The 22432-nt window shown below is 36.8% G+C and overlaps 1 protein-coding gene across 2 annotated transcripts in view; it reads right to left on the bottom strand.

The window, feature by feature from the left end:
- Positions 1 to 539: 539 nt before the first annotated feature.
- The window catches only part of Cap-G (Chromosome associated protein G), a 94892-nt gene continuing 72999 nt past the window's right edge, over positions 540 to 22432 (bottom strand). The window contains exons 18-21 of one of the 2 annotated variants that reach the window (XM_069833001.1): positions 18754 to 18921; positions 16682 to 16806; positions 8652 to 8739; positions 540 to 1329 (exon numbers count right to left, since the gene is read on the bottom strand). In XM_069833001.1, the coding sequence (XP_069689102.1) occupies positions 8655 to 8739; positions 16682 to 16806; positions 18754 to 18921 (378 nt within the window). In that variant the 3' untranslated portion in view covers positions 540 to 1329; positions 8652 to 8654. The remainder of the gene's footprint in view (positions 1330 to 8651; positions 8740 to 16681; positions 16807 to 18753; positions 18922 to 22432) is intronic. The other variant, XM_069833002.1, reaches the window with a different exon arrangement.

Genomic DNA, 22432 nt, shown 5'->3' with positions numbered 1-22432 from the left:
TTTACCAGTTTTGATAAGAAAAAACACTAAAGTTTGCAGTAATATACTGAATTAGATGACATCACCATTATGAGAATTGTGACTTTCATTGTTTTTCCCATGTACTCTTCATATCCACATTGAGAATTAAACTCATACATATTCACTATGTAATAATGGCATTATGATAAATTATGAAGAGCGACAATTATAAATAAAGCCTTAATTTTCATTATACACATAACTTTATTTCAGTGTTACAATTAGTCAAGAACATTTATCAAAGAATCAGCCAACACAACTCTTACTGGTTTTCAAGTTTAAATCCTTGCCATGTAAAGCTTAAATTCGTACAGAACACCACATGTCTGCAGACCAAGAAGTCAACGAACATAATATTAGTAGAGAATGGAATATTTCAGGATTTTTTAGAAAAATATTTCTCAACATCTAATTATAGTAATTATACATCCTTCAATCCTTTTATGCCTGATCTGAACTCACAAAACATCGCCACATCCGAATCATACCACGATTTTCCCATGTTTTCACGAAAAAAAAAAAAAAAAAAAAAAAAAAAAACGCGATTTTGTAAGCAATTAGCAAATAATGTCCGTGAATTTTCAAAGTCTTTAATTTTTTGTACCATGATCGATACTTATAGTGTTTGACATTCTTGACGTCATATCCGGCTTTTGTTTGTGTGTGATGCAAACTGTGAACACTTCTCATACAATAATGTTTTATTTCATAAAGGGTACTGTTTTCAACACAATTTGTTTCCTCAAATGCATTTTGTAAATGGTTATTTATCATGCTATCGAAGCTGTGTATTTTGACAATGTCCAAAAATTCAATTTAAAAACACCATTTTCCCACTTTCTGCATTTCGAACGCAACAAAAAATTCAAATCTCTTCATATTAGTACAATCTGGATCACAGTTGATGATAATTAGAACGACCATTAAGAAGAGCTGTATTTCTGACCATATAACATCTTAATTTCTATTTTTTTTACACTTTCGATATTGTTATGCAACCAATCATAATGCAGTGAAATTTAGAATATTTCCAATGCAGTGTCACTATGTGTTTCAGATGAAAAATGGCCCAGCACATACAAGACGTATTTTAGATTAAAAAATATATATTCCTGATTTAACACGACTTGATAATGTAACATTTAACTTTGACAAAATAATCCTGTCCATTGAGATTCGAACCACCGGTTAACAAAGAACAGAGCATTAATTTTAAGTCATCACTGACTGTAGTTTGAGATTCAGTTCTATTTATTGCACTCCAGTAACTTCTCCGTTGTTTCCAATTCTGTTGAATCAATGTAGCATCTGCAACAGAAATATCAGGTAGTCAAAAGCATCTCCACAATAAGATCAAATGTAAAGCAATACAGTAAAACTCGTTTAAGACGACACCATTTAAGATATTTTTCCATGTATGACAGCTACATCATTAAGATATACCTTGCCCCAATAATGTATTTACTTTTAAAAGAATATCCCACCTAAGAAGTAAATAACAGTATACAACAAACTTTTTAAAAGTTTTCTGCATTAAAGGAAATAATTTTTTTAGTTGTCATTAGAATTCTTAAACAAAAGTTCCGCAGATGATGATGATGACATAGTGGATGAAAAGTTCACTAATTTAAGTCTGGTTGTCAACAACATGTTTTTAAGGACCAAGGTTTCTCCTTGTGATAGCGATGGAGGGGAATTGTACAGATTTTGTGATGTAGATTTACATACTTTATACACTTTATCATTTTTTTTTATTAAATCACGCACAGTTGTAATGCCAATATCGTAGGCTTATTCTCATGAGATATAAGTGACAGTTCTGCTTTCCACATTGCTCAATTATTTGCACTTTTTTCCAATACTTAGCACATTCATACAGAGGAATGGGATGCGATCTTGCATTTCCCCTTGACTGGCTTCAGACACGATAGCATCAAAATGGGAATTCCAAACACAAGCTGATTTTCAAGAAAAAAAATACCTCTATTCCTCCAACATTCTCGCCACCATAACTCCGCCGTATGTGTAGTGAGAAAATAGCTGATAAGTGGAGTGAATAGAAATCCACGAACTCTATCTGTGGTGTAAAGGATAACCCTCTGCCCCCAGCCACGTGGACACTAGAGGCCGGGAAATTTTCAAGAAATGGTCATTTTGACTTTTCAAAACTACTATTACACCGACATTCTTCCCCAATAACTCCGCAGTACGTGTAGTTAGAACAAAGCCGATGAGTGCGTTCAATAGAGATCGTCAAAGTCTACCTTCTAGCCTTAACTTTTGGGTACCTAAAATATTTGAGTCTCTAATTCCGAAAATAATGCCCATACCGAGGAATGGGGTGCGGCCCTGTATTCCCCCTTGACTTACTTCTTACACGATAGTATCAAAATGGCAATCACGAATACTTTCTGATATTCGAGAAAAACAGGGGAAGGGTTTAAACCACTATTCCGCCGACATTCTTGCCCCCATAACTCCGCAGTATGTGTAGTTAGAACAAAACTGATGAGTGCTTTGAATACAGCTCGTCGAACTCTACCATCAGTATAGAGGACAACTCTCTATCCCCGCGCGTTTGGACAGGAAAGGCCGGCAAAATATAACAAAATTATCATTTTGACCTTCCAAAACACACTTTTTTCTACACAGGAGAACGAAGCGGCTCAGAGGCCCACCCTTTTAACTGTAGCATCCCCGCATGTTCCCTAATAATCACATCTAAAATCCAGAGAATCCGTCGCAATTTATTCTAGCCTCAATTTTTGGGCACCTAAAATATTTGAGTCTCTAATTCCGGAAATATTGGCCATACCGAGGAATGGGGGTGCGGCCCTGTATTCCCCCTCGACTTACTTCTTACACGATAGCATCAAAATGGCAATCGCGAACACTTTCTGATTTTCGAGAAACAAAGGGGAAGGGTTTATTTATTTTATTGGGTTATTTTACGATGCTGTATCAACATCTAGCTTATTTAACATCTGAATGAAATGAAGGTGATAATGCCGATGAAATTAGTCCGGGGTCCAGGACCGAAAGTTATCCAGCATTTGCTCGTATTGGGCTGAGGGAAAACCCCGGAAAAAACCTCGACCAGGTAACTTGCCCCGACCGGGGGGAAGGGTTTAAACCACTATTCCGCCGACATTCTTGCCGCCGTAACTCCGCAGTACGTGTACCTAGAACAAAGCCGATGAATGTTTTGAATACAGCTCGTCGAACTCTACCTTCAGTATAGAGGACAACACTCTATCCCCGCGCGTTTGGACGGGAGATGAGGGCAAAATTAAAAAAAAAATGGTCATTTTGACCTTCCAAAACAGACTTTTTTCTACACAAAGAGAACGAAGCGGCTCAGAGGCCTGCTGTTTTAACTGTAGCATCCCTGCATATTCCCTAATAATCACTGCTAAAATCCAGCAAATCCGTCGCACTTTTTTCTAGCTTTAATTTTTGAGTGCCTAAAATATTTGAGTTTCTAATTCCGGAAATAATGGCCATACCGAGGAGCGGGGTGCAGCCCTGTATTCCCCCTCGACTTACTTCTTACACGATAGCATCATAATGGCAATCGTGAACACTTTCGGATTTTCGAGACATTCTTGCTGCCATAACTCCGCAGTACGTGTAGTTAGAACAAAGCTGATGAGTGCTTTGAATACAGCTCGTCGAACTCTACCTTCAGTATAGAGGACAACTCTCTATCCCCGCGAGTTTTGACGGGAGAGGCCGGCAACAATTAAAAAAATTGTCATTTTGACCTTCCAAAACACTTTTTTCTACACAAGGAGAACGAAGCGGCACAAAGCACAAAGGCCCGCCCTTTTAACTGTAGCATCCCCGCATGTTTGCCTAATAATCACCGTTAAAATCCAGCAAATCGGTCGCACCTTTTTCTAGCCTTAATTTTTGGGTACCTAAAATATTTGAGTCTCTAATTCCGGAAATAATGCCTATACCGAGGAACAGGGTGCAGCCCTGTATTCCCCCTCGACACGATAGCATCAAAATGACAATCGCAAATACTTTCTGATTTTCGAGAAAAAAAGGGGAGGGAACCACTATTCCGCCGACATTCTTCCCGCCATAACTCCGCAGTACGTGTAGTTAGAACAAAGCCGATGAGTGCTTTGAATACAGCTCGTCGAACTCTACCTTCAGTATAAAGGACTACTCTCTATCCCCGCGCGTTTGGACGGGAGAGGCCGGCAAAATTTAAAAAAAATGGTCATTTTGACCTTCCAAAGCAAACTTTTTTCTACACAAGGAGAACGAAGCGGCTCAGAGGCCCGCCCTTTTAACTGTAGCATCCCTGCATGTTTTCTAATAATCACTGCTAAAATCCAGAAAATCCGTCGCATTTTTTTCTAGCCTTAATTTTTGGGTACCTAAAATATTTGAGTCTCTAATTCTGGAAATAATGGCCATACCGAGGAATGGGGTGCAGCCCTGTATTCCACTTCGACTTAATTCTTACATGATAGCATTAAAATGGAAATCGCAAACACTTTCTGATTTTCGAGAAAAAAAGGGGAAAGGTTTGAACCACTATTCTGCCGACATTCTTGCCGCCATAACTCTATAGTACGTGAAGTGAGAACAAAGCTGATGAGGGCGTTGAATTCAGCTCCTCGAACTCTATCTTTGGTGTTTTTCTACACTTACTTTTTGGGTACCTAAAATATTTCGGTCTCTAATTCCGGAAATAATGGCCAACCGAGAAGCGGTCCTATATTCCCCCTTGACTTACTTCTTACACGAGAATATCAAAATGCGAATCGCGAACACAAGCTGATTTTCGAGAAAAAAAATTCTGCCGACATTCTTGCCGCCATAACTCCGCAGTACCTGAAGTGAGAACAAAGCCGATGAGGGCGTTGAATTCAGCTCCTCGAACTCTATCTTTGGTGTGAAGGACAACTCTCTAGCCCCATGCGTTTGGACGGGAGAGGCCAGCAAAATAAAAAAAAAAATGGTCATTTTGCCCTTCCAGAACAGATTTTTCTCTACACAAGGTGAACGAAGCGGCTCAGAGGCCTGCCCTTTTAACTGTAGCATCCCTGCATGTTCACTAATAATCTAGGAAATCCGTCGCACTTTTTTCTACGCTTATTTTTTCGGTACCTAAAATAATTCGGTCTGTAATTCCAGAAATAATGGCCATACCAAGGAACGGGATGCTGTCCTGTATTTCCCCTTGACTTACTTCTTACACGATAGCATCAAAATGGGAATCGCGAACACAAGCTGATTTTCGACATTCTTGCCACCATAACTCCACAGTACGTATAGTGAGAACAAAGCTGATGAGTGTGTTGAATAGAGCGCCTCGAACTCTACCTTTAGTGTAAAGGACAACTCTCTATCCCCGTGCGTTTGGACGGGAGAGGCCAGCAAATTTTCAAAATATAGTCATTTTGACTTTACAAAAGAGACATTTATCAGATTTTTCTCTACACAAGGAGAATGAAGGGGCTCAAAGACCCACCTTTTTCACAGTAGCATCACCACATGTTAACTAATAATCACACGTAAAATCAATCAGATCCATTGCACTTTTTTTCTAGACTTTTTCTCACTACCTAAAATATTTCAGTCTCTAATCTCCGGAAATAATAGCAATATGGAAGAACGGAATGTGATGTATTCCCCCTTAACTTACTACGCTCACAACATTCTTGCTGACATAACTCCGCCATATGTATAGTAAGAATATAGCTGATAAGTGGGGCGAACAGTGCTCCTCGAACTTTCTCTGTGGTAAAAAGGACAACCCTCTGCCCCCAGCTATATGGACGGTAGAGGCCGGTAAATGTTAAAAAAAATGGTCATTTTGACTTTTCAAAACTGACGCTTATCAGATTTTTCTCTACACAAGGAGAACGAACGGGCTCAGAGACCCGCCCTTTTCACAGTAGCTTCCATGCATATTCACTAATAATCACCATTAAAATCCAGCAAATCTGTCTCACTTTTTTTTTACACTTATTTTTTTGGTATTTAACTATTTCAGCCTTTAATCCAGGAAATAATGGCCATACCGAGGAATGGGATGTGGTCCCGTATTCTGCCTTGACTTACTTCTTACACTATAGCATCAAAATGGGAATCGTGAACGCAAGCTGATTTTCGAGAAAAAAAATGGGAAGGGTTGAAACCACTATTCCGCCGACATTCTTGCCGCATAACTCCGTAGTATATGTAGTGAGAACAAAGCTGATGAGTGCGTTGAATAGAGCTCGTCAAACCCATTCCAAAAAATGGTCATTTTGACCTTCCAAAACAGAATTTTCTCTACACAGGAGATCGAAGCAGCTCAGAGGCGCGCCCTTTTAAATGCAGCATCCCTGCATGTTCACTAATAATCACCACTAAAATCCACCAAATCCGTCGCACTTTTTTCTGGACTTATTTTTTTGGTACCTAAAATTTTCAGTCTCTAATTCCGGAAATAATGGCCATACCGAGGAACGGGATGCGATCCTGTGTTCCTCCTTGACTCACTTCTTATACGATAGCATCAAAATGGGACTCCCGAACACAAGCTGATTTTCGAGAAAAAAATGGGAAGGGTTTAAACCACTATTCCGCCAACATTCTTGCCGCCATAACTCTGCAGTACGTGTAGTGAGATTAAAGCTAATAAGTGCGTCGAATAGAGCTCCTTGAACTCTATCTTTAGTGTAAAGGTTAACTCTCTGTCCTCATGCGTTTAGACAGTAGATGCTGGCAAAATTTAAAAAAAATAGTCATTTTGAAATTCCATAACAGAATTTTCTCTACACAAGAACGTAGCAGCTCAGAGACTCGCCCTTCTAACTGTAGCATCCCCGCTACGAGATGTGGTCTTGTATTTCCCCTTGACTTGCTTCAGAAATGATAGCATGAAAATGGGAATCCCAGACACAAGCTCATTTTAGAAAAAAAGTAGCAATGTTTAACCTCTATTCCGCCAACAGTCTGGCCTCCATAACTCCACCGTATGTGTAGTGAGAACAAAACTGATACGTGCGACGAATAGAGCTTCTCGAACTCTATCTGTAGTGCAAAGGACAAACCTCTGTCACCAGGCATATGGATGGTAGAGGCCGGCAAAGTTTTAAAATATGGTCATTTTGACCTTCCAAAACAGACTTTTCTCTACACAAGAATAACAAAGGGGCTCAGAGACCCGTCCTTTTCACTGTAGCAGCCCCGCATATTTACTAATAATCACCAATAAAATTGAGCAAATCCGTTGCACTTTTCTGTAGACTTATTTTTTTTGCCTACCTACAATATTTCAGTCCCTACTCCCCGGAAATAATGGCCATATCGAGGAACGGTATGCGGTCTTGTGTTCTCCCTTGATTTGCTTCAGACATGATAGCATAAAAATAGGAATCCCAAACACAAACTGATTTTCGAGAAAAAAATTGCGCCAACATTCTCGCCGCCATAACTCCACCATATGTATAGTGAGAACAAAGCTGATAAGTGCAACGAATAGAGCTCCCCGAACTCTATCTGTAGTGTAAAGAACAACCCTCTCTCCCCAGGCATATGCACGGTTTAAAAAAATGGTCATTTTGACCTTCCAAAACAAGCTTTTCTGTACACAAGGAGAACAAAGGGGCTAAAAGACGCGCCCTTTTCACTGTAGCATCCTCGCATGTTTATTAATAATCACTAATAAAATCGAGGAAATCCGTTGCACTATTTTGTGGACTTATTTATTTTTACCTACCTACAATATTTCAGTCTCTACTCCCCGGAATATCGAGGAACGGTATGCGGTCTTGTATTCCCCCTTGATTTTCTTCAGACATGATAGCATCAAAATGGGAATCCCAAACACAAGCTGATTTTCGAGAAAAGAAACCTCTATTCCGCCAACATTCTCGTCGCCGTAACTCCACTGTCTGTGTACTGAGAACAAAGCTGATAAGTGCGACGAATAGAGCTCCTCGAACTCTATCTGTAGTGTAAAGGACAACCCTCTGTCCCCAGGCATATGAACAATAGAGGCTGGCAAATTAAAAAAAAAAAATGATCATTTTGATCTTCCAAAACAGACCTCTCTACACAAGGAGAATGAAGGGGCTAGGAGACCTGCCCTTTTCACCATAGCAAGCCCGCGTGTGTACTAATAATCACCAATAAAATCGAGCAAATCCACTGTACTTTTTTTGTAGACTTTTTTTTTTACCTACCTACAATATTTCAGTCTCTATTTCCCAGAAATAATGGCCATATCAAGTTACGGGAGCAGTCTTGTATTCCCCCTTGACTTACTTCGGACACTGTAGCATCACTTCCACATGTTGTTTATTTTATTTTTTTTTTTTTAGATTTATTTTGGGTATAGAGGGAGAATTTAAAAAATGTAACCTAATCTAGGGTTGATGTAATAGCAATCGTTATGTATGACATAATCCACAATACTTAAAGGAATATACAATAACACCTTGATGTCTGCAGAGCTGCAATTCGTTCTCATATTAAGATTTATAGAATTCTGAAAGTTTCTGAACATTTTAAAATAAATGTAATTTATTTCGGGTAATTACTTTGCTAGTCATTTTAATATGAAATCTAGGGCATCTTTTACTGTGTGGCATGCAAACACATAGTGAATCAACACTCACAAGTCACTGACGACTTCTCTTGGCAATGCGCCCACTGCGTCGTGTGTGTGGAGGGGCATCATCACTCTGTGTGGCGTCGGACAACATCCTGCAATTAACAGACATTTATCAAAGACATCGTCTCCAGAATGACAATGCAATCAAGTGACGAATAGCTCAGACGTTATCGATGCTTTCTACTTTTTGCAACACCTAGGGCTTATGAATCCAAATATCTTGGAGTTATTTTTGATAGTAAGTTAACATGGAGCAACCATTTGAAATACATTTCTGAAAAAGCTCGTCAAAGATTCTCCCTTCTGAAAAGACTAGCAGGAAAGAAATGGGGATGCTCTAGGAATACTTTGAACACTACATACAAAATGTTTATACAGCCAGTGCTGACATACTGCGGAGAAATTTTAATTACTTCACCTTTCATAAACGACATAGAATATGTTCAAAACCAAGCTCTCAGACTCATTACTGGTGGAATCAAAACAACTCCAATAGATTCTATGAGATTCCTCACTAATATTAACAGCATCAAAATAATAGAAGAAAAAGCACTGATTCAATATGAAAAACTTATCAGATTACCAGGAAACAATTGGCATTCATACAGTCTTCTCTGTAGATTGAAAACTCAAAAAAGTTTCATATCCATTGTTCAAGAATTAAAACAGAAAATCAATATCCCGAATTTAAAAGAAAACTTACAAATTAAACCAAACCCTTTAACTCTATTAAATATAGAATATAATCTAAATTTAACAGAAGAAATACTGAAATCAGAAGTAAACATTGAAATACTGAAACAATTGTCTTTAGAGACAATTAATATTAGGTACCCTCCACAAAACTGGCTTCATTTATACACCGACGGATCCTTGATCTCCAGAGAACAAGGTGCCGGTGCAGGTGTTACGTGCTGTCTCTTCTAACTTTATAGATATCTTGGATATGGAACAACAAGTTTTGATGGTGAAATCATTGCAATAAGTGAAAGTCTCAGGAATCTTCTATGCCACATCAATAAATTTAGGAATGCAGTTATATTGTCAGACTCCAAAGCAGCTAATCTATCAATAGTCTCTAAGCACACACCTTCATCTCAAACAGCAGAAATAACTAAAATGCTCTCTCCATTAATATCACTCAATAAAAGAATTGTATTCCAATGGATACCATCCCATTGTGGAATCCTGGGAAACGAGAATGCGGATGCTTTAGCAAAGAAGGGCAGCACTGCTACTTACAGACCTGTTACTAAATCTACGTATTATTCTGTGAAAAGATTTATTAAATCTACATACTTGGACTTCAACAAACAAAATTTGATAACACAATCTCAAGGGAAAAAATGGAACACTCTGCATCAAAATCCACAGTTAATTCCCGATTTACCACGAAAATCGTCTGTAGCTGCATTTAGACTAGCAACAGGCCATGATTGTTTGGCCAAACACCTGCATAGAATTGGAATATATCAGTCCCCTAACTGCCCATTGTGCAACTCAAACCAAGAAATGGATTCGGAACACCTCAAAATCTGTGCTTCAGTGGCTGGCCATGATAATATCTTTGAAAAATATTGGAGTGCAAGAGGTCAAATGACTTTATTGTCAAACGCCTGACATTATAAAACAACAACAACAACTTTTTGCAACACAAAATTCGTGTGTTACCACACTGCAAAGAGTAAAAATCTTATAAAACATAAACAAGTTTAAAAACAATTGTCCACAGTATTGTATTCTGAACCATCATTACACATAATGTAATATCAGTTTAGTCAATGAGCAGCATATGTTAAAAACAATAGAAATTATGCAAAACTGCCAATAAATGAAAATTCATTACATACTCATACAAACTTACAATTATTTTTAATGTCTTATTTCTGAAAGAAAAAAAACTAACCAATAAAGCCGAAAGGTAAACAAATTATTAAAGAAGTAAGAAAAATAATTCAACTAAGAAAACCATCACCCATAATAGCCATAAATAATAAACCCAAGAGTCATTTGAAGTAACTTTGTACTAGTCAGTGTAACTTCGTACCAGTTCCCAATGTTGCTAGAAGATTTAATTTCACATTTCCTTTGGACTGAGGCCATCTCCATAACATATGCTTTCTATAAATTATGTCCGATCCCTGAAGAATATTTAAGGCTCCACGTGGTTAAATATTGCATTCTGTTTATAGTAGCTGGTTTATGAACAATTTTCAAGTATAAGTATATAATTTTATCTTGCCGTTACAATTATTATTGTAAATGTTAATGCTTAAAATACAATAACAACCTCGTGACATTCATAATCCTATGTCTTGTAAATTATCAATTTAATCTGACAGTGCTGTTTTGCTTCGATTTCAGGGTTACTTTATTGTTGTTGTTGTTTTCTAATGCCAGGCGTTTGACAATAAAGTCATTTGACCTCTTGCACTCCAATATTTTTCAAAGATATTACATGGCCAGCCACGTTAAATGGCAAGTTGTAGCCGATTTAAGTGAACACCATATTTTAACGTTTTGGTGGCTACTTCATTCACACACAACCCCCAGAATGTCTGAAGGACCACACCTGCTGTTGGTTGACGGGTCCATTGGACCTAGCTGGGAGATCTTGTTGATCACCAGCTTTCCCTCCTTAAGCCACTGGAGGACGATTTTAGTGCCATAGCAGGTCAGCACTAGGAACAGAAAAGTAGAAAGAGGAGGAAGGAAAGGGAAATGAACCCCTAGGCCTCAAATGCTCTAATGCCGTCGGGGTCGAAGAAAGTAAGAGTTCAGTCAGAGGACTGGATAGGAAAGGGTAAAGATGGAATTAGGTATTGAATAGAGGAAAATTATACCAAATTCAGTCATTAACTCATCAAGCTGACCAGTGCTAATTGATGAGTGGCCCCTCCCTTTAGTTCAGCTCGTAAAATTATATTTACTAACAGCTGCACCACAGGAAGGTAGGGATGGGACTTGGGTATTTGTCCAGGATGGTTCCTTAAAGCCTTCAATGGGAAGGATTAATGGCTCTCCCCCCTGTATCCTACAGATACCCTTTTGCAGCCCTTTTTCACAGCTACAAAGTTTGCATGCTAATGCTGATTCTATTGTAAGCATTTAAATTCGATTGTAACATAATTAATTTGTTTATTAAATAACATGAGACAATTATTACATAAAAGTAATGTAAAACATAACTAGTAGACCTACTACAGACAAATTTTAAGTTTATATAGAAGAATTAATGTTTTTTCTAAGCACCACATAGTTGACTTATTAATGAAATTTCTTTGACCTTATTTATTCAACTACTGTACCACATAGTTGACTTATTAATGAAATTTCTTTGACCTTATTTATTCAACTACTGTTCTAATTTTTACACCTGTCTTGGATTTCCATAATGCACTGATATTTTTAGATGACAACAGGAATCTCCAGAGAGAAGACAGCACCGGTATGCAATAAAGGTAAGGTATTCCAGTGAAACGCTACAGCAGGCACTAAATGTTATGAACACTGGAAAACTTGGTCAACGAGAAGCTGCACACTTGTATTCCATCCCCAAGACAAACACTAGTGGATAAATTGAAAAATAAATACAGAAATAATTTTGGGAGACAAAATATATTTTCACCGAGAATGTTGGTACTATGTGCTATGATGACTTTGTAATAATCTTGTATAAAGGATCACTGTTCCATGGTAGGCCTACAGTCAATGGCATTGAACTGCATGGTACCATCTTTAGACACAAAGTCAGTTATAAGGTGAAGAAGAGAAGGCACTGGATGTGGTCTGACCAGTTTGAAGTAATAAAGAAAATTAATAAGTTGGTAAATAAAAGGGGCACATGTGAACTGATTATGTTAAGACTGTGAAGAATTTGATTGCGAACTAAAAATAACATATCGAACATAAAAATTATGTTTACATTTTCTATTGTAGTGCTAGTATGTTATATTGTTACAGTAAATGTTCTATCTTTTCAATACACTTTTTTTTTGTGACATCATAAGAAATAAAATTTCATGTATTTTCTTGTATGGTCAAAAGTTACCTTGAATTTGAAGGGGAATATAAAAAACTGAATTAATAGGAAAACATATAGGCCTATGTGGTACAAAGTTTCCCCAATTAGCCGTGTAATTTTGTATCATCATTAAATGTCAAATTTCACCTAATTACAATATGATTTTTTATGTTTATTATGTCTCAACTCATAGATTAAGTAGTTTTCTGAAATAATTTACTTTTAAACATCAATGTAAATAGACAATAGTTTAGATAAGTATAAAAATATGATAGAAGTAGTACAAAATTACCCCAAATGACTGTATACCCTCCCTTAATTATATTTACTCTAAATTCATAAATTTTACATGGGTATTATTTGAATGTGCACTTCAAAGCAATGTTTCATTTTGTTATAAAAAATGTTTCAATGTTATTAATTTCAGAATATATAAGAAAAATAGAATGATCTGCATGCTTTCGCGCAAATACTGAAAAAATGAGAAAGAGGCAGCAGTAGGAGTAGTAATAGCGGCAGCAGAGGTAGCAGTGGCAGTAATAGTAATGGAGATTATCTCATAAGTAATGTTTTTTTTAAATTTGGTATTTTGTAAGATTTCAATGATTTTCTTTAGTTGGGCAATGCAATTTACAGGATGCTATAATTATTACTGCATATTGTGAGCGTGTTATTATTGTTTAGCCAACTAGCAAGGAGAAATGTTTAAATCTGCCACATTGCTACAGTCTGGACTGTCAGTTTTGCCACATTAGAAAGTTCGCACGAACTTTCATTGTCAGTGAATATTCGAACCTAAAATTAGTGTATTATTTGTGTTGTGTGATGTGTTTTAACCAAGATAAGACTGACGTCCTATATATAGGACACCGGATGTTTTATTTCTTTAACATTGTTGTGTAAGATTTTCATAGTCGGCAATCATGATACCATAATCCTTATGCGTTATAAATTGCCTCCAATTTTTTTTATTACGTTCAGTCTGTCATAGTCATTGTTATTAACATATTTGTGTGAGTCATGGCTGTGGAGCAGAACCTGTTGTTCTCGAAGTCGGTATATATATCACATGCTATATATATATATAATGCTTTTGATATTGATAGGGCATACTCACATGATGTACTTCGTATATAATAATTCATAATTAGATTCAATTTCTTATTTAGTGTTATGCCATATCATGGTAAAGTTAGGCGTACTACATGTAGTACGTCAGTCATAAGAGGGGGCATTTCGTGAGACTGATGGTACTCATGTTATTATAGGGGGTTTTCACTAAATGAAGCCTTACAAATGATTCAGGACGACCAAGTTGCTATACTTAAGTGCAATAACATTTCCATCACCATTCTATCTCCAAAAAATGCGTGTGGTAATGTAACTGGTGAGGATTCTGATGATGAAAATAACCCTACAATTGACAATATGCCTGGTAGTCAGTTGCGAGCTGAGACGGAAGTAACCCTTAACACACAAGGAGAGGGAATGGATGATTATGATGACGAAAGTCATAATGGTGATGATGAACATAGTAAAGGCGATGGTGAGAATGGCAGTAGAAATAGTAGTGATTCAGCAACCGATATACAGACGAAGAGAAAGAATAATAAATTTCAATTGGGAAGAATTTGACATACAGCACGGAAATACTATACTTCTCAATTTCCGTGCACACAGTTTCAAGATACTCTAGAAATTTGAAGAAGAAAATGTCAGTGAAATAGCCCAATATCATATATTAGTACAACAAAAACATGGGTGGACCAAAACATCAATTAGAAGCAAGGAATGGTACTTTACTCTGCATTGACATAGCAGAACAAAATGCATGGCAGAGATACAAGATAAACTCCAACGAAAAACTCGATCATCTTGCATTTCGCAAACGTCTTGTCTTATCTGTTCTCGAATCCACTGCTCGACATGTACAGACAAGCAGTAGACCAGCGGTCATCAACTCACTGCACTCTTGGGCTATCGTCTCTTACCGCAGGTGCATTTGTGGCTGCTGGCGGGTATGCTTTCTTTCTAATCCTGCTGCACTTACCCTTTACCCATTTTATCGAATGCTGACGACTACTGCGGTAGACCATCTCATCTAAGACTGAGCAAAAAGATTCAAGGTTTGATGGAAGTAATCATTTTGTGGTATCTCAAGAAAAACAAACTCGATGCAGACAGACAGACAAAGACAACAATAATATGTATGAAGTGTGATGGTGTACATGTAAAATGTTTTCTCATGTATCACACACCATAAACATTCTCGAAAATTACAATAATCTTATTGTGTGTGAGTGATATTATAATTTTGTGTTAATTTCATGTATTGTTAAGCTAAACAATTTATATATATATTAGTGCTAAAACGACTTATGGCATATGTTTTTGCATGGGGATATGTTGTTGTTGTTTTCTAATGCCAGGCATTTGACAATAAAGTCATTTGACCTCTTGCACTCCAATATTTTTCAAAGATATTATCATCACCAGCCACTGAAGCACAGATTTTGAGGTGTTCCGAATCCATTTCTTGGTTTGAGTTGCACAATGGGCAGTTAGGGGACTGATATATTCCAATTCTATGCAGGTGTTTGGCCAAACAATCATGGCCTGTTGCCAATCTAAATGCAGCTACAGACGATTTTCGTGGTAAATCGGGAATTAACTGTGGATTTTGATGCAGAGAGTTCCATTTTTTCCCTTGGGATTGAGTTATGAAATTTTGTTTGTTGAAGTCTAAGTATGTAGATTTAATAAATCTCTTCACAGAGTAATATGTAGATTTAGTAACAGATCTGTAAGTAGCAGTGCTGCCCTTCTTTGCTAAAGCATCCGCATTCTCGTTTCCAAGATTCCACAATGGGATGGTATCCATTGGAATACAATTCTTTTATTGAGTGATAACAATTGAGAGAGCATTTTAGTTATTTCTGCTGTTTGAGATGAAGGTGTGTGTTTAGAGACTATTGATAGAATAGCTGCTTTGGAGTCTGACAATATAACTGCATTCCTAAATTTATTGATGTGGCATAGAAGATTCCTGAGACATTCACTTATTGCAATGATTTCACCATCAAAACTTGTTGTTCCATATCCAAGTGATCTATAAAGTGAGAAGAAACAGCACATAACACCTGCACCGGCACCTTATTCTCTGGAGATCAAGGATCCGTCGGTGTATAAATGAAGCCAGTTTTGTGGAGGATACCTAATATTAATTGTCTCTAAAGACAATTGTTTCAGTATTTCATTGTCTGGGCATGGGCACCGGCTATTAAATTTCTCAATGGCCAGACGAAGGGCAGTCATCAGCGGAGGACACATAAGAACTCGTCCGCCGAGCCCATCATGAGACCCACAGTCAATCAGCCGAAAAGCGCAAAGCAAGACGACACGTCGGCCGCGTTCGCGCCGTGGTCCGCACTAATAAGAGCCAATCAGCGCACAGCTCCTCGGCTGACTCCTCCCTCTGGCACCATAAATTAAGGAGCTGGGTACCCCTAGATATCATTTAACCCTGAAGATGAGGAAGATGAACATCCTCGAAATGTCGGTGGATGACTAACTCATGACCTGGCTGGAAGCCCGAGAAAATTTCGAAGTGATAGAGAAATAAGCTTCACATGGCTGCAGTTTCAACATTTGGCACAATGAAATACGATCTTTTTTTTTTTTTTTTTATATATATACCGGTATTTATTCAAATATCCAGCAAAATCTCGTATCTGGAACTAGAACAATCTTTAGTGTTATTGGGCAAGCAACTAAACAGCATTTTCAGACACTTTACTCAAATTTTTATCTTTTGATGCCACCATCACCTCCACCTACTTTCAGTTTAAAAAAATATACTGAATATTTACAAATTGAAAATAATTAATTTATTTGGAAAGGATTTACATCTTGTACAATGGTGTGGCTTGATCTGAATTTTTATACAGTTCTATCAGATGAGTAAACTACACTCAGACAGGTAAGAAGACAAATGACATGCATTTACTTACTCACTGAGAGGAGAATCACTATTCTCCGGTGTCTCTGGTATCACAGTTCTACCCAATGGTGGGTAGGGAGTCCTGGGTTGTGATATGTCAGAGTCACTTTCGTCTGATTCCATAGATGAAGCAGCCTATAAGAAAGTCTTGTGTATTGTATATGTTAAAAATCATGTAACAATGCCGAAATACAGTATCAATGAATTTGTTTAAACACCTGGAATTTCTAAACTACTTTTTCTTTCGAAACCAATACGAACACCACATTACATAAAGTGGAGCAAAATCAGGAAGTGAAAATTGTGTAGGCTTACTGCAAATCACTGGAAAAATAATACTGTAAATACCATGCTCCACAGTCTGATTCGTTTAACAGTATACAGTACATGTTCTATATACAGTAAAACTTCGTTTTAACATTTCTTTTTTTAAGGAATAATCTGTTAAGGCCCAGTCAAATTACCATAAGAATAATGTAATTAATTCCTGCTTTTAAGGAATACTTTTCAAATGGATTTTGTGACAATGAAGCTCGAAATAATGATTCGACTTTCAATAATTAATAGTACCAGCATATTCAATAGCGCATCTCAATCAATGGCAATGTGGCATCATGGGGCGACGTTATTCTTTATCATTCTTTATGGTCTTCCTTTGTATTGCGTTCACAGAGTGGTTGCTTTGCTTGCTTTGTTCTCACGAGTTGTGTGGATCCTAAGTTTTTTTTTTTAAGGACAACTAAGTGGAAGAAATTATCTATCAGACAGAAAGTCAAAATAATAAAGGGTGTCGAGGCTAATCCTCAACACTATCGCAGCAAAAAAGCATGGTTTGCCAACTACTTCATTATGGGGAATTAAGAAGAAGAAAGAAGAAATTTTCAATGCCAAGTTTCAGTGTGGTTCGGGTTCAACCAAATGGAAAAATACTCATGTTACACCATTTGAAGAGTTAGGAAATATTATAAAGAAATGTATAATAAATAATAATTATAGGCCTAATTAAATAATTATAATGTTTGGTACATAACACACATGTTAGTACTAGTTATTTTAGCCTTTCCTTCCCATTTTATGTAATCCTTCTTTTAAGGAAAATCCCTATTCAAGAAAAAAAAAAAGTAGTCCCTCAGAGATTCCTTAAAAAGGGGTTCTACTGTATGTGATAATAAAATAATACTTTCATAAAATGAGTCTCACATAGATGATACTTTCTCATTATACGTTTTACAAATGTCAGAACAATTCAGTTTGCTTACTATATTTCAAATAATATCGCTGTTTATAATTTAATTTTTTTGGAAAAGTATTCAGAACATAACCATGGCTTGCCCAGAAATTAATGCACTAAATATTTTTCTCAGCCAAAACAATGTGTTAGGAACACAAAATTTGTCGGTACTTATTATTTGAAGTTTCTTGAATATGTGCACAAAGTTTTATCATGTTCTGAGAGATAGCGAAGCTGTTGCAACAATGCAAAATGAAGTCTATCAGTGATGCTCGTTACAACAGATATGCTGTAACAGAATTTCTTGTTGCAGAAGAAACAGTGGTGAATATTCACAATCGTTTGTATAAAGTCTATGGAAGGTCTGCAGTTGACAGGACCAACGGTACTCCTGTCAACTGCAGACGTGAAAATTCACTGTTTCTTCTTGGGGACTGGCTCAAACCAAGCACATAAACAACCAAACATATTGAATGTTTGGCCATCTCCATGAGTCACGAATCCCTTTAACTTGCTTCTGACACTTCAAGAAATGTTTTAAAGTTTCATCATAACAATGTGTGGAAAACGTAAAAAAATGGCAATGTAGGCAATATTAAACTAAAATATATATTTTTCACTAAAGCTGTTTAGTATGCAAAATAAAATTGGTCTTATTTGACTGCTCTTCCTTCAAAACGCAAATATATGAGTACTTCTTAAATATGACGTATCAATAAAAACATGCATTTTCATGCAAATCCTTGATCTACTCATAAATAAGTCGCACCCTATAAAAAATTAAAATTTTATCCCAAATGAATGTCAATTTCAATTATTTCATGAACACATAAGAGACGGAAATACATTACCTGGCTGTTTTCAACTGACTGCAATTCCATGTCTGTGTTCATGGAGCCTGTATCAGTTCCTTCTATTGTCACTGCTGTCCTGTCAGTTGTAGTTATGTTTTCTTTTGCGTTCGTGAGTAACTGCTGAAACTTCTGGATGTATCGAAGACAGGTTTTATCTTTGACCGACTGTAAAAAAAAAAGAACAAGTAAAATGTCTTGTATTCTGTATGAGTGTAAGACATTTCAATTATCGAAACTAAATTCAATTCAGCACACAGTACTCTGAAACTCACACAAATGAGATTAAAAAAAAATAAAATAAATTTCGTAGCTTCACTTCTTCCAAATTGAAGTCAACATGGCAAGTAAATACGTACTGTATGTCATTTAAACTAAAAAGCGTATGACAGCTTTCAAGAAAAATGTGCAGTAATTCCTCTATCAGAATATAAATACGAGGGGGATCCAGGAAATAACGACCGTTCACGCATACCCGCCACGCAGCTGACTCCCCTTCCTCGTTTGAAGGTCAACTGGCTTCCTTAACATGTGTTCTCATAATGTTGTGAGTACTGGTTGCAACAAGTCGCCATTGTGCATTTTCTGTTACTTCAAAATGAACGACGTGATTGATAATCCCGCCGACTGTGAGTTGAGGAGTGTGATTCGATTTTTGAATGCCCGACATTTGAAACCTGCAGAAATTTACCGGCAATTGAAAGAAGTGTATGGTGATACTGTAATGAATGAAAGAAATGTGAGAAAATGGTGCGAAATGTTCAACAATGGGCGAACAAATGTCCACGATGAAACTCGACCTGGACGCCCATCACTCATCACAGAAGACCTGAAGACTAAAGTGAACAACAGAATCTTGCAAGACAGGCGCACATCACTCGACGAATTGCATATTGCCTTTCCTGACATTTCTCGTTCTTTGCTTGGTGAAATTGTGTCGCAACATCTTGGCTACCACAAAATCTGTGCACGATGGGTTCCACAGCAACTGAGTGACCAACACAAAACTCAGAGAATGGCCTCAGCATTGACATTCTTGATGCGATATCACACAGATGGAGACGCCTTTCTTGATCAAATTGTGACTGGTGATGAGACCTGGGTGTCTCACAACACCCCAGAGACCAAGCGCCAATCATGTCAGTGGCATCATCCCTCATCACCCAAGAAACCGAGAAAATTCAAACAGACTCTCTCAACACAAAAAATCATGGCTACTGTCTTTTGGGATCATTTTGGATGTGATGAAGAGTTGCAGAAGACAGTGAACACCTGGCGGCAGAGGAGTATAACACGGGAATTCTAAAGCTAGTGAATAGATACGACAAATGTTTAAATGTAGGTGGTGATTATGTAGAGAAGTAAAGGAACCTTCAGTTATGTAACAGACTTTGTTTTTTCAAATATATATTTTTTTAATTATTACAACAAAACGGTCGTTATTTCCTGGATCCCCCTCGTATTATAATGGAAATCACTGTTCCTCCAAAATATACAACTCCTCTATTTGATAATGATAACTATAGATGAGAATTTCTCTTTAACGCACATGTATTTTTGTCTAGATTACTTACAAACATAACCTGACACACACTCGTGTTCTAAACATGAAATGGATACCACAGTTGAGCAGCTAGCTGCACCTGAAATTCCAATATCCTACACTAAATTTTACGAAAACCTTATCAGGTCTTACAGAGATTCCATCATATCATATAGGTCTGGTTTTCTGACAGTGCAGTCAGTTTCATGGAGGGAGGGAGGGAGTCTTTTGAGAAAACAGATGCCTGGAAGTCCTTCTACTGAATTGAGTGGTACAACAGTCACTATTTTACGTAGAAACAAGTGTACTGTAGTCAGAAAGATAGCCTAAGACAGTGGTGCATATTCAAGCCCATACAGCCTGAAACACGTGGTGGGCAGATTGCTCTGTGCGCAAGTTAAATTATTTCCCCTACTAGAATGCACCCAAAAGAAGGGTAGTAATACAAAGGTTGTTCATGCATATGTTAAGTAGAGCAGTGATGTATAGAACAAAAAGGAAACTTACTGTTCTTAATATGTGGAAAACATTGCATTATTAAGAAATGAACTATTCAGAGACGCTAAATGGAAATGATTCAACACAAATTAGAGCTCTTCTGTCACTCCCATTCCGCAAATCCAGGAAATTTGACTCCAGAGTTGCAGCTAAAATTAATTGATCTTTCACATACTGCATTCTTAGCTTTGCTTCTTTAAATAACATTTTGCGAGACATAATAAGGGTAGTGTAGGGTGGAAATCGAAGAAGAGATTCTGGCGAAATTTTATTTTAAAAGATTTATTTTCGCATAACAGTATTTCCTTTATGACGACAATGGTATAACACTCCAGCAGTTTCGAAAGTTGTATACGTGAAGGCAGTTATTTTTAAATTATTCAATCTGTAATATAATGTACAAGGAACATTTGGGCTATTCCATCTCAAATCGACCGAAATATAGAGAAAATTGACCTTACAATTTTTAAATACAATGAAACTTTTTCTGTCCATAGACAACTGTGATATAATGCTTTGTGCAAAGTTTGAGGCATCAGAACTTGAAAGTGTTTAAATTAATAATATTTAAATTTATCGTATTTTCATAAAATTAGCAACTTTAAACTGTTGTGGCTCCGAAACCCTTTCACCCAATCATCAAAATCATGGTTTATTTTGATGCTGAGAAGTTAAAGTTTATATAAACATGTAAACAGCTTTTTTTTTTTACGTTTTATGGAAATGGAGAAATTGAGATTTTTCTTCATTATGATGCCTTTGGCAACGAAAAAATATTTTTAAAATATATGGTTAGATTCCGCATTGAAAGTACAAATAAACACATATTTTTTACTGGTGGCACGTTGATAAAGTATTGAAAATATCAAATAAAGAAAATAAATAGTACGCGCATGAACTAACCAGCTGACTGTGAGACGGGAGGTAGTCGAGACAAGCAAGGCCAGGAGACATAAACACGTGGTTTCCTCTAGCAGTCGTGGCTGGACTAGCTTTATCACAAGTTTTCATAAACACAGGAGAAAAATGATGCCCAATGCTCGCCAATGCGCCGTTCAAGTCTAGGCGTGTGAAAATAATCTATTTAATACTCTCGAAACTTATTGCCGTACCACTAAGCAAACAATGCCGAATCCCTCTTAATAATGCAAGGTTTTTTCTCAATATTTTTTTACATTTTTACAAATGGTCAAAAAGCCTAAAAACAAGTAAAATCAGATTATCTGTCTCTCTGTGTACAATAAAAATAAGGATTACTTCTTAACATAACCTACCAAATGTCAGCTTCAAAATAAGCTCTTGTTCAATGTTCTGCAGTAAATGGTTCCAGAGTTCTGAGCGCTGAAAGAGGCTTGTTTTTATAAAATACGCTAAATTTGTCGCTCAATAATACGAAAACCGTTTGACTTTCGATAGCATATTTTTGAAAATGCACTCCCCTCAGCACCTTGTATAAGTAGGGAAAAAATTAGAGTATAAAAAAATACGGGGTTTTTTACTGATCGATTTCATATGGAATAGCCCATTTTGTTGATTATTCAAAATCGTACATATATAACATCTTCTATTATGAAATAATTGTATTGCATTCATTAAAAATGTGTATCTCAACTTCATAATGTTAATTTTGTTCATCTT

Source organism: Periplaneta americana, chromosome 8, assembly GCF_040183065.1.
Source record: "Periplaneta americana isolate PAMFEO1 chromosome 8, P.americana_PAMFEO1_priV1, whole genome shotgun sequence".
NCBI lineage: Eukaryota > Metazoa > Arthropoda > Insecta > Blattodea > Blattidae > Periplaneta > Periplaneta americana.
The sequence above is the reverse complement of the archived record's forward strand: the minus strand, read 5'-3'. Positions and strand labels throughout refer to the sequence as shown.